The following is a 13,594-nucleotide window of genomic DNA, read 5'->3' on the forward strand; positions in this document are numbered from 1 at the left end:
TATCAGCGGACTACAAACCACCGTTTAAGGAGCATTACCGCCACCTGGTGCACCGGAGTGTGTACCATCGCGACTTCATGACAGCGGTCATTTAAACAGGATCCTGTGATGTGGTCTGAGCCATGTTTCCATTCAATCCCTTACGAACTTCTTCAATTCCATTTGTATCAAGCTTCTAACATCCCACTGAAATATGTTACGTACCATTATAGTTTAATCACGAGACAAATCGTGATTAAAAGGGTTCATCATTTATTTTATTGTTTTACATTCCGTACTCGAGACACCGAGGTACTCCTCTGCTATATTACACTTTAATCCACTTTTAATCCACTTTTATCGGCTTGTTTCTCTTAAAGTGAACCAGTTCTAGTGATCCATTAAAGCTTTAATGAGACACGTGACCAGGTCACATGATCAGAGTCAGCTGACCACCCTGAGGATTAACGCTCACCTTTTGAAATGTCTCTTCTTCGTTGGTGTCGTTCTCGTTGGAAATTCGGAATCGAAACTGACGGTTTTGGTTTGAATGGTTTTTGATGAAGCAACGTTTGACGTTTTTGAGTTGTTGTTGGATAGAGTTGAATAGAAACACTTTCATGTGTTCTAATGTTTCTATTCAAACTGAGTTCACTCTGAAACATGAACACACAGAAACAATAGAAACACTTTCATGTGTTCTAATGTTTCTATTTCTCTTTTTGTGAAATTACCCTAACCAATAAATACGTTATATTGTGTAAAGTCTCTTATTGTGAAAAGCTTATTGATTGGTTCATATATATACAGGTATATTTCTTATATACATATAAAGAGAACTCTTCTCTGATGAAGGAGAAGTTTCTGCATCTGATCAGCTGATCACAGACGGTCCCGAGGTGAAGGACTCGGACCACCGACGAGGAGCCGCGGGTTCGATCCCCGCCTGAGGTGTGTGTGTGTGTGTGTGTGTGTGTGTGTGTGTGTGCGCAACTCTACGAAACAAACAACTTCAAAAGTTGCGTTCGTCAAAAAAAGTTCAAACCAAATTCGTCCGTCACGATTTCAAACTTGCGAATTTCCAATGAGGACGACACCCATGAAGAAGTGACGTTCTAAAACTTGAGTTTTCATCTTTGAGCTGGTCAGCTGACTCTGATCATGTGACCTGAGAGAAGAACCAATCAGGGCTCAGAGATCCTCTCACAGGTAAACTCACCTGTCTGCTGTCAGGTCTCTCTTCTTCTTCTTCTTCTTCTACAAACTAAACACACATTAAACTAAATCAAACACACATGTTATTATTAAATATTATGAACAGATAGATTTCAGATTTAAAGGGACAGTACACATTAAAAACAAACCTACATGAAGTCTGACACACACACACACACACACACGCACGCACGCACGCACGCACATACAGGATGTATCAGGTGTGTGAGAACCTTTATTTTCTCAGGACCAAACAGGAAGTAAACAGTAACATAAACAGGTGCGGCTCATTGTCTTCACTTCCTGTCTGGGAAACAGGCACTTCCTGTTTGAGCAGCTGGAGGGTCAGACCTGATCCCAGACCAGAAAACAAATATTAATACCATAGTCTAAAGAGACTCCCGATCCAGGTTTACAAAACAAAACAAATGATGAAATATAAACAGAAATTGCAAAAAGAAAACAAACAAATGAACAGACTAATAAATATATATATATTATATATATATATATATATATATATATATATATATATATATATTATATATATGTTATTATACAACAAAACGTTCTAATTAAACAAAACAAACTATGAAATATATAAATACAGAAATATATAAATATATAAACACAGAAATATATAATCTAATAACTAAAATACTAAAAGTCCAAATCTAAATAACTAAAATCAAATACATATTTAAATTAAAATCCATGAATGTAAACTAAATAACATAAATAAAAGTAGACGTCTTTAAACCTCTGTAGACCTCTTCACACCCTGTAGACCTCTTTAGACCCTGTAGACCTCTTTAGACCCTGTAGACCTCTTTAGACCTCTGTAGACCTCTTCACACCCTGTAGACCTCTTTACACCCTGTAGACCTCTTTAGACCTCTGTAGACCTCTTCACACCCTGTAGACCTCTTTACACCCTCTAGACCTCTTTAAACCTCTGTAGACCTCTTCACACCCTGTAGACCTCTTTAAACCTCTGTAGACCTCTTCACACCCTGTAGACCTCGTTACACCCTGTAGACCTCTTCACACCCTGTAGACCTCTTTACACCCTCTAGACCTCTTTAAACCTCTGTAGACCTCTTCACACCCTGTAGACCTCTTTACACCCTGTAGACCTCTTCACACCCTGTAGACCTCGTTACACCCTGTAGACCTCTTTAGACCCTGTAGACCTCTTTAAACCTCTGTATACCTCTTCACACCCTGTAGACCTCTTTACACTCTTTAGACCCTGTAGACCTCTTTAGACCCCGTATACCTCTTTACACCCCGTAGACCTTTTTACACCCTTTAGACCCTGTAGACCTCTTTAGACCCTGTAGACCTCTTTACACCCTGTAGACCTCTTTACACCCTGTAGACCTCTTTAAACCCCTGTAGACCTCTTTACACCCTGTATACCTATTTACACCCTTTAGACCCTGTAGACCCTGTAGACCTCTTTACACCCTGTAGACCTATTTACACCCTTTAGACCCTGTAGACCCTGTAGACCTCTTTACACCCCGTAGACCTCTTTACACCCTTTAGACCCTGTAGACCCTGTGGACGTCACACATCTGTGACGCTATTGTTTGTGGGTTCAATAGAAACCCGCAGTTCTTTCTCACGCGCTTCATTTGTTTTGTCCCGCAGTTGAAAACCGCAATAAATCACCTCAGAGTCTCTGTGGGCGTTTCTTCTTCTTCTTCTTCTTCTTATTTAAATGCAGAGAGAGAAGAAGAGAGAAGGGGGGGTCTTCAGAGAGCCAGTCCGCCTCGGTCCGCCTCGCGCTTGCCTCGCGCTATCAGCCGGAGAAACAGTTAAACCCGCACCGGTACCCGGACTTCACCGAGAGGACCAGAACCCCCCCGTTAGACCCGTAAGTGTTGTGAACTCGTTAAATAGTGAATAAAGTGAACGTAGTCTGGTTCCATCGCTCACGTGACAGCTGCTACAGCCGGCTCGTTCCGCTTCTAACCGGACTCCCTCCAGAAACAAGTCGTTTTAACGTTCACACAGACGTCACATCGTACGTACCTGTGTTATTAAAAGTATTAATTGTTATTAGTAATCATGCATGTACTCTGGTGTATTCGGCATGCGAGTCCTCCACCAAACACCAGTTAATTTAAGTCTAATCTAACATTGAAATGTGATTTTTGTTCTAAGTCTTAATACATGTGTAATAAGCGGTTTAGAACATAACCTTAATCTGTAGATTTTAACACTGAGTTTGAATGTTTTCACTGAACCTTAAAATGAAACAAATTGACTAAAAATATGTTTTTTCACATCTTTTCATACACAACGGGGTCAGAAATATGAGCCGAATTGTAGAGTTTATGTTTATTAAAGTTGTGCGTTTTAACTAAATGAGCTCGTTCAGTGTTTTATGGCCCTTTAAAAGCTCTTCTTCTGTGGTTTATGGTGCTTTGATGGTGCGTTCAGGAGCCTCTGAATGAACCTCCCAGCTGCTTATTCTTCTCAGAGCTCATTAACATAAACAGAGGAAACTGAGTCTGAAGTTAAACATTTTATTTTATGAATATCTCTTTGTTCTTAAAGTTTATTTATCTTTGACAGAAAGCTTTTATTTTGAAGGTTGTGAGCTGCACATTAAAAAAAATAATACTTTAACGATGTTTATTATTTTTATGTTTTTCCTGATGAATGTTAAAGTGGTGTTATTGATTCATTATTGTGTCATTAAATATTATAAATATTATTATTATTCATACTAATATTTTCTGGCAACTAAATCTGAAAAAAGCTCCTTTTTTCAGATCATTTTACGTCCTCAGAGTGAACCTCAATTGAAATGAATTCTATTGATCTGTGTGACACACACACACACACACACACACACACACACACACACACACACACACACACACACACACACACACACACACACACACACACAGAGAGGTCATTGTTTCCTGTCAGTTTCAAAGTGTTTCAGTTTTTTAATGGCGTCTGGATCGTTTCACCTCTGACCGCCGGACATCCGTCCATCTGTCTCTGTGTGTGTGTGTGTGTGTGTGTGTGTGTGTGTGCGTGTGTGTGGTCACTTTAATCAATAATCAACAGCTGGTCTGTGAAGAAGAAGAAGAAGAAGAAGAAGAAGAAGAAGAAGACGACGAAGGCGTCACTAACGGTTGTCTTCTTCTTGTTTTTCCAGGTTGTGACATCATCATGAGTTTGAGTGCCAGTGACATCACCGAGCTCATGGAGCTGTGGGAGGAGCTTAATCTGACGGGCGACGCCCACAACCTGTCCCACGTGGAGGCGCTGGTGTGTTCGGGCGCCGTCGGCCACGCCGCCTTCCTCCACGTCCTCTCCGTCCTGTACGTCTTCATCTTCCTGGTGGGCCTCGCCGCCAACGTCCCGGTGGTCTGGGTCAACCTGCGGTCCGGCGGGAACCGCTACGAGACGCACCTGTACGTCCTGAACCTGGCGGTGGCCGACCTGTGCGTCGTGGCCACACTGCCGGTTTGGGTGACCTCGCTGCTACAGGGCGGCCGCTGGCCGTTCGGAGACGCCGCCTGCAAACTCACCCACCTGGTCTTCAGCGTCAACCTCTTCGGCAGCATCTTCTTCCTCGCCTGCATGAGCGCGGACCGCTACCTGTCCGTCGCGCGGTTCGCCGACGCCCCTGGCGGCCGCAGGAGGAAGGTGGCGCGCCGGCTGACCTGCGTCCTGGTGTGGCTGCTTGCTTTGGCAGCCTCCGTCCCCGACACCTACTTCCTGCAGGCGGTGAAGTCGTCGCACCACGACGGCGCCGTGTGCCGGCCGGTGTACCCGGCGGACCGCCCCAGGGACTGGATGGTGGGCGTCCAGCTGAGCTTCACCGTGCTCGGCTTTGCCATCCCGTTCCCCGTCATCTCCGTCTTCTACCTCCTCCTGGCGGCGGCGATCCCCCCCAGCGCCGATCAGGAGCGCCGCATCAGCCGGCGGATCGTCCTCACCTACATCGTGGTCTTCCTGGTGTGCTGGCTACCGTTCCACTCCGTCCTACTGCTGGACACGCTGTCGCTGCTCAACGTGCTGCCCTTCAGCTGCCGGCTGGAGAACTTCCTGGACGTGGCGCTGCACCTGACGCAGTGCTTCTCGCTGGTCCACTGCTGCGTCAACCCGGTCCTGTACAACGTCCTGAACAGGAGCTACCGCTACGACCTCATGAAGGCCTTCATCTTTAAGTACTCCACCAGGACGGGGCTCGTCCAGCTCATTGACGGCTCACACGCCTCAGAGACGGACTGCTCGGTGGTGAACTCTTCTTAAGGAACCACCTATTGGGTCTGCCGGCGGTTCCTCCCAAGAACCTCCTCAAGGAACCACCACTGGACTCGCATCCGTCAGAGACTCGGAGCTGGTGAACTCGGGAAAACTCCTTAGTACTTGCAAACGCTTCTGAAGACTTTACGAACGATTCTTCTACCTGGACCAGGTGGACCACATCAGATACTGGTCCTTGATGGTCCTACACACTGATGGTCTGGGTCGTGGTGGTGGACAAGACTCTCCTGGTATCAAAGCTTCTCAAGACTTGGTAGTACTTCTCAGAAGAACTCCTTTGTTAAATCAAACCTGTAAATATGAAGTATTTTATAACTCTGTGGATATATTTATTTTACTGATTTAGTTTCTTGTTTATGTAAAAGTTCTTTTTCACTTCTGAATATTTGTGTTCTTATTAAAATGTAATATTTTGTGTTAAATTGTTAAATAATGAGTATGAAGAAGAAGAAGAAGAAGAAGTTTATTGTGGTTTAAATGTTTTTATATTTGGAGTAATTCATATTTTCTCTAAACTTTATTATGTTTTAAAATATAATTTTTTTTTGTAAAAATGAAACATTTATAGTATTTTAAGATTTAAGGATTCAGACCAAATTAATAAATAAACAAATTTTCAGTTTATTTTCAGTCTCAGGTTGTTGAAATTATCGTGTACATGAACGTGTACCGGTCCCTGTGACAGCTGTCTCCAGGTGTCTTCAGCTGTCTTCAGGTGTCTCCACGCATCTTCAGCTGTCTTCAGGTGTCTCCAGCTGTCTTCAGGTTTCTTCAGCTGTCTCCAGGTGTCTCCACGTGTCTTCAGGTGTCTTCAGCTGTCTCCAGCTGTTCTCAGGTGTCTCCAGGTGTCTTCAGCTGTCTTCAGGTGTCTCCACGCATCTTCAGCTGTCTTCAGGTGTTTCCACGCATCTTCAGCTGTCTTCAGGTGTCTCCAGCTGTCTTCAGGTTTCTTCAGCTGTCTCCAGGTGTCTCCACATGTCTTCAGGTGTCTTCAGCTGTCTCCAGCTGTCTTCAGGTGTCTTCAGCTGTTCTCAGGTGTCTCCAGGTGTCTTCAGGTGTCTTCAGCTGTCTCCAGGTGTCTTCAGCTGTCTCCAGGTGTTTTCAGGTGTCTTCAGCTGTCTCCAGGTGTCTTCAGGTGTTTTCAGGTGTCTCCAGGTGTCTTCAGCTGTCTTCAGGTGTCTTCAGCTGTCTTCAGGTGTCTCCAGGTATCTTCAGCTGTCTCCAGGTGTCTTCAGCTGTCTTCAGGTGTCTCCAGGTGTCTTCAGCTGTCTCCAGGTGTGTTTACCTGTGTGATCTCAGCTGCAGGTGTGCGACAGCCTCGATCACAGAGCGGTGATGTCGCCACAGAGGCGCCACTCTGACTCACACCAGACTCCGGCTTTAGTTCTTCTTCTGTGGTTTTAGGGTTCCGTTTCAGCCCGAGGAATGTAGGATGTGAGTGAGGATCCTCACAAGGAGACGAGTACAGACGTGTGTGTCCTCAGCGAGTCTGTCATTACTACAGGAGCTGAACCAGGATCAGTTGAGACTCACCGAGGACTAAATCCATGAAGAAGAAAGAGATCTTTACATGTAGTATAAAAACACAAACATGGAGTACAGCACTGTAGTAGTGTGTACTGTGTGTACAGAGTGTGTACTGTGTCTACTGTGTGTACAGAGTCCAGTTTAAATTAAGGAGCCGTGATCTTTGACCCCACCACAGAAGAAGAAACAAAGTGAACACCTCTCTGTGAATCATCAGCTCCCTGTTGACCCCCCCACTGTCGGGGGGGTCGCCAACATTCCTGGCGTCCCGTCCCAGACTCTACGTCTCCATAGTTACCTGGTGTCCATCAGATGCCCTGATTGGCTGAGATCATAGAACCTGAAAAAATGAAAGTTAAAAGTACCACAAGACAATAAATACACTTTACTGAGTACTTCTGTGTGTGTGTGTGTGTGTGTGTGTGTGTGTGTGTGTGTGTGTGTGTGTGTGTCTATCTGTGTGTGTGTGTGTGTGTGTGTGTGTGTGTGTCTATCTGTGTGTGTGTGTGTGTGTGTGTGTCTCTATCTGTGTGTGTGTGTGTGTGTGTGTGTGTGTGTGTCACAGTTCTAAAAGTCTTCAGCTTGAAGCTGTGAAACTTCTTGAGTCTAAAATCATCGACACACTGAAGACAACCCAGGTGCATTGTGGGAACTGTAGGATTCCCAAAGAGATGTTGCTCAGATGTTGTGGAACACGTTGCTCAGACGTTGTGGAACACGTTGCTCAGACGTTGTTGAACACGCTGCTCAGATGTTGTGGAACAAATTGCTCAGATGTTGTGGAACACGTTGCTCAGATGTTGTTGAACACGTTGCTCAGACGTTGTGGAACACGTTGCTCAGATGTTGTGGAACACGTTGCTCAGATGTTGTGGAACAAGTTGCTCAGACGTTGTGGAACACGTTGCTCAGATGTTGTGGAACATGTTGTTCAGACGTTGTTGAACAAGTTGCTCAGATGTTGTGGAACAAGTTGCTCAGATGTTGTGGAACACGCTCAGATGTTGTGGAACAAGTTGCTCAGACGTTGTGGAACACGTTGCTCAGATGTTGTGGAACAAGTTGCTCAGATGATGTGGACCACGTTGCTTAGATGTTGTGGAACAAGTTGCTCAGATGTTGTGGAACACGTTGCTCAGATGTTGTGGAACACGTTGCTCAGATGTTGTGGAACAAGTTGCTCAGACGTTGTTGAACACGTTGCTCAGACGTTGTGGAACAAGTTGCTCAGATGTTGTGGAACACGTTGCTCAGACGTTGTGGAACACGTTGCTCAGACGTTGTGGAACAACTTGCTCAGACGTTGTGGAACACGTTGCTCAGACGTTGTGGAACAAGTTGCTCAGACGTTGTTGATTCGGTTGTTGAAATGTTTTTGGAACACGCTGCTCAGACGTTGTGGAACACGTTGCTCAGATGTTGTGGAACAAGTTGCTCAGACGTTGTTGAACACGTTGCTCAGATGTTGTGGAACAAGTTGCTCAGATGTTGTGGAACACGTTGCTCAGACGTTGTGGAACACGTTGCTCAGACGTTGTGGAACAAGTTGCTCAGACGTTGTGGAACACGTTGCTCAGACGTTGTGGAACAAGTTGCTCAGACGTTGTTGATTCGGTTGTTGAAATGTTTTTGGAACACGCTGCTCAGACGTTGTGGAACACGTTGCTCAGATGTTGTGGAACACGTTGCTCAGACGTTGTTGAACACGTTGCTCAGACGTTGTTGAACAAGTTGCTCAGACGTTGTGGAACACGTTGCTCAGACGTTGTGGAACACGTTGCTCAGACGTTGTGGAACAAGTTGCTCAGACGTTGTGGAACACGTTGCTCAGACGTTGTGGAACAAGTTGCTCAGACCTTGTTTATTCCGTTGTTGAAATGTTTTTGGAACACGCTGCTCAGACATTGTGGAACACGTTGTTTAGATGTTTATGACTCCATGAAGCTGCAGCTGTTTGTTGCTCAACCTGTTGGTCTCCACCGTCCACATGACTGTTTGCTGACCCTCTGCTCTGTTGTGAAACACAAACAGGAACGTTTAGGGTCAACAGACAGTCTGGACTCGTATATAGTTGTTCCTAGATGTAATCTTAAAGTTGTCTGTTAACATTTAAAGGAAAATGTTTCTATATAAACATGAATAAACATGAATTGTAGACACAACAAGTGACGTAAACAGACTCATGTTGTTGGATGACTCTGCAGTCTGTGGGGGGGGGGGGGGTCCAGTCCTCAGTAAGGCATGCTGGGAGTCTATTTCAGAACCGGTGTGACAAACAGCCGGTGGTGGGGGGCGGGGGGGGGGGGGGTTTAGGACCGGCCCCTCAAGGGTATAAAGGCTGAGGGGCTTCTGACACCGGCAGATATAAAAACCCAGAGAAAAAGAGACCCAGAAGAAGAAGAAGACGATGGACATCCAGACGAGTCAGGTGGTGCACAGTCTAGGCCCCATGGAGAGTCTGGAGAAGCAGCTCAGTTGCCCGATCTGCCTCGAAATGTTCACCAAACCCGTGGTCATCCTCCCCTGCCAGCACAACTTGTGCCGCGGTTGCGCCAACGACCTTTACGACTCCAAGAACCCCTACCACTACTCCGGGGGCACCTTCCGCTGCCCCACCTGCCGCTTCGAGGTGATCCTGGACCGGCACGGCGTGTACGGGCTGCAGAGGAACCTGCTGGTGGAGAACATCATCGACATGTACAAGCAGCAGCAGGAGAGCAAAGGGGGCGACGGCGGCGGCGAGGACCGGCCGCTGAAGGACAAGGACTCCAAGGAGCCGAGGTGCAAAGACCACGAGGACGAACGCATCAACATCTACTGCGTCAGCTGCCAGACGCCCACCTGCTCCATGTGCAAGGTGTTCGGGCAGCACAAGGACTGCGAGGTGTCGCCGCTGCACGCCGTCTACCAGAGCCAGAAGAACGAGCTGCGCGCCGCCGTGGAGCAGCTCGTCGCCGGGAACGGCCGCGTTCAGGTCGCGGTGACGCAGACGGACGACGCCTGCGAGCGCGTCCGGGAGAACGGCGAGCTGCAGAGGAGGCGGCTCGGCGAGAGCTTCGACCTGCTGTTCGCCATCCTGGAGGAGCGCAAAGGCCAGCTCCTGGAGCGGGTCGCCGAGGAAGAGCAGAGCAAAGTGTCCTCGTTGAGGAGCATGGCGGAGCGGTACAAGCAGCAGCTGCAGCTCGGCGACCAGCTGAAGGAGAAGCTGGACCAGAACATGAAGTCCGGCAGCGCTGCCGAGTTCCTGCTCGCTGCCAAGCAGCTGCAGGAGGAGGCCCGGCGGGCCGCCGTGGGGGGGGCCCAGCTTCAGGGGCCCGAGCCGGGCTACGAGAACATGGAGCACCTGAGCGTGGACACCAAGGAGGCGGAGGTGGTGCTGGCTAGGATGGACTTCAGAAAGGGGGGCGAGGAAGACCAGTAAGGCACAAAGACCGGACTGTAGACCAGGAAGTCAAAAAAAACAGAGGTGCTGCTGCTTTTATCAGAAACTTCAGGTTCTTGAGGAGTCGTGCAATCGTTCGGGGACGTTTTTGTACTTGACTTTTTATACTTTTCTATTTTTTTCTCGCACTCGTCATTCAAGTCTAGACGAAGTCTAGATTATTTATTGCGTTCGTCTCTTTGTAAAAACTGAAAACTTGAACTCTGAAGTTGATTTCAGATTCTGCTGTAACGTTGAAATGTCTTTTTGTGTGAATAAAAGTTTCATTGGATTGTTAACTTTGTCCTTGTTCTTTCTCAGGGACTCTCCCAGCCTGAGAGGAGAGTCCGTATTTAGCGGTGCACATGTTTCTCCTATATTTACCGGGGTCAGTGAACGCCTCCTGGCCTTACTTAGTCGTCTGTTGGTGTAAATGGAGGCTAGAGGACGGGAATAGTTCAAGAGGGGTTTTTTGTATATGGGGGGGGGGGGTTAGGGGGTTCATGTTTCTGAGGGTGACCCAGCTGCACTGAGGCATGCTAGGAAACAGACCGAAGCTGTCATCGGGTCTGTTTGTGGACGTGAGGAGGACGAGGAGGTCGACCAGGAGCCGGTTCTGATACGGGTATGAGGTGTGAACAGTGCCACAGATATAACACATCATGAAACCATGGAGACATCAGCGTTGTTACTTTAGCTCACTTAATAACAGTTAAATAGATAATCAGTGACTTTAAAAAAGATGTTTCTATATTCATTATTTGTTTTATAGAATCTACGAGTCATGAACCATTTCTTACCTCCTGACATTCTATCCTCTTATGAACATGATAAACTATAATCTTGACCGACCGCTGAGTCACCTTCTGAGACAGAAGTTGATCTGAGATGTTTGAAGTTCACGAAGACGTCAACGTGTCACTGAGATCTTTAAGTGGACCAGGAACCAGAGCCCGGCTTTAATTAGACGGATGTCTGGGACCTCAGTAACAGCTGACTGGAGATTTAACTTATCTTTATATCTTCAATTCATATATTTAATTTATATTCATGTATTTAATTTAAATGTATATATTTGATTTTTATAATTAATTTATATTTATACATTTAATTTGTTTGTATATTTTTACATATTTGTATTTAATTAATATTTATGTAGTTAATTTGTTCAATTTATATGTATGTATTTAATTTGAATGTATATATTTGATTTGTATTTATATATATATATATATATATATATATATATATATATATATATATTTGTATTTCCTATACGTTTATATAATTCATTTCTATTAAATGATTAATTTCTATTTATGTATTTGACTTTTTATATGCAATTTCTATATTTAATTCAAATGTATTTATTTAATTTGTATTCATATATTTAATTCACATTAAATTATACATGATTATATTAATATTTAATGTATATATTTATGTATATTTATACAGACGGTAGACAGGAAAAACTAGAAGCGATGTGATTCAGTTTTGTAGTTTTTTTCCCCATAATTTCTATCAGTAATAATATGTATTATATAATACACTGAAGACACTGAAGACATAAAGACACTGAAGACATAAAGACACTGAAGACATCAACTCTTCATCAGATGTCATAAAAGTCTAAAATAGAAACGATGAGAAAAGCAGCTGCTCATGAAAAGTGGGTCACAGTTATATTTAAATATATATATATATATATATATATATATATATATATATATATATATATATATATACAGATATATTTATACTCTACTGTCTGTAACACGAGACGCTGAAGGATCCAAAACAACAAACACGTGCTGAGAAAATCAGCCTGCGTGTTTTACAGGTACAAGTACTCTGTAGAAGTACGACTACTACGCTGTAAATACTACACTACCAGTGACAGTACTACACTACTACCTCACTGAAGTAGAAGTACTACTACTCCACTGTAAATATTACACTACTACCTCACTGAAGTAGAAGTACTAGTACTACTGACTCTTTTCTTTCAGGATTTGGGTTATCGCTCCTGGTCCTGGTCTCGCTCCTGGTCCTGGTCTCGCCCCTGGTCCTGGTCTCGCTCCTGGTCCTGGACCCTCCACGTCTGTGTTCACAGTATTAAAAACAGAATGTATTAATGTATAAATACTGCGGTAGTACTCGGTGTATATCTCTTTAACAGCCTCGCCTCTTCCTGTATCTTCCTCTGAACGTCGAGTACTGCATCAGTACTCCTTCTGAAGGTACAGCATGAAGTACATTCAGTACTTTCCTGTAGTTCAGTTCGTCGTGTGTGATCAGAGAGTGATCAGAGAGTGATCAGAGAGTGAACAGAGAGTGATCAGAGAGTGATCAGAGAGTGAACAGAGAGTGATCGTCCGTCCGTTGGTTTGAACATAAACACGTTATGACCGTGAGTCGGTGAAAGCTCCGTCATTCTCTGAACGTTACACTAGAAATAATAAATTAAAATAAAGTTAATAAAAGAAGCGGGTTAAAAACGGTTCGTGTGTCTTTTACTTTGAAGGGAGTTTAGCAGAAAAACATCTGAATCTACTTCAACGTTAAGCCGTAAAGCGCCTCATAAATAACATTAAAATATATATTTATCTACCAATTAAATATTTATTTGAATTAAATAAATTTGAAAAATACAGGAAGTGTTTGAATAGATCGGATTATTTTTTTTTAACGCAGGAATAAAATAATAAAAATAAAAGAGTTTTTATTTTAACCTGCAAAAATAACTGCGTCCCTAAATGAGGAAGAGGCATTACGTCATCACACTGCGTGTCAGAAACACGGAAAGTCCCTCGTGCTGCAAAAAACAGTCACGTGGCGCCACCTGCTGGAACAAAAGTAAACTACATGTTAGTAGTGAACAGATTACACTACAATACCAAAAAACACAGTGTATGTACCTGTAATAATATGTATTATAATATTGTACATTAATCTGAATCTATAAAGCAGTTAAAGCTGTCAGATACATGTAGTACAGTATAAAGTACAATAAGTACCTCTGAGATGTAGTACAGTATAAAGTACAATAAGTACCTCTGAGCTGTAGTACAGTATGAAGTACAATAAGTACCTCTGAGATGTAGTACAGTATAAAGTACAATATGTACCTCTGAGATGTAGTACAGT

The 13,594-nt window shown here is 44.3% G+C and overlaps 1 protein-coding gene, 1 long non-coding RNA gene and 1 pseudogene across 2 annotated transcripts; 2 read left to right on the forward strand and 1 right to left on the reverse strand.

Moving 5' to 3' along the window:
* The first annotated feature begins 2,893 nt into the window (after positions 1-2,893).
* On the forward strand, positions 2,894-5,956 carry ackr3b (atypical chemokine receptor 3b). The gene is made up of 2 exons (XM_068729992.1): positions 2,894-3,076; positions 4,379-5,956. Exon 2 carries the CDS (start codon positions 4,393-4,395, stop codon positions 5,479-5,481), a length of 1,089 nt encoding a protein of 362 aa, XP_068586093.1. The 5' UTR covers positions 2,894-3,076; positions 4,379-4,392; the 3' UTR covers positions 5,482-5,956.
* A 1,488-nt stretch (positions 5,957-7,444) lies between these two features.
* On the reverse strand, positions 7,445-12,833 carry LOC137887719 (uncharacterized). Its single transcript, XR_011105066.1, has 2 exons — positions 12,444-12,833; positions 7,445-9,034 (listed from the first exon to the last, which is right to left on the reverse strand). It is a non-coding gene; the product is annotated as an uncharacterized lncRNA (long non-coding RNA).
* LOC137887714 (E3 ubiquitin-protein ligase TRIM63 pseudogene) lies at positions 9,368-10,743 on the forward strand (annotated as a pseudogene).
* Positions 12,834-13,594: the final 761 nt, after the last annotated feature.

This window comes from Cebidichthys violaceus, unplaced genomic scaffold, assembly GCF_023349555.1.
Source record: "Cebidichthys violaceus isolate CVI_PGR_0920_01 unplaced genomic scaffold, fCebVio1.0.p SCAF_103, whole genome shotgun sequence".
NCBI lineage: Eukaryota > Metazoa > Chordata > Actinopteri > Perciformes > Stichaeidae > Cebidichthys > Cebidichthys violaceus.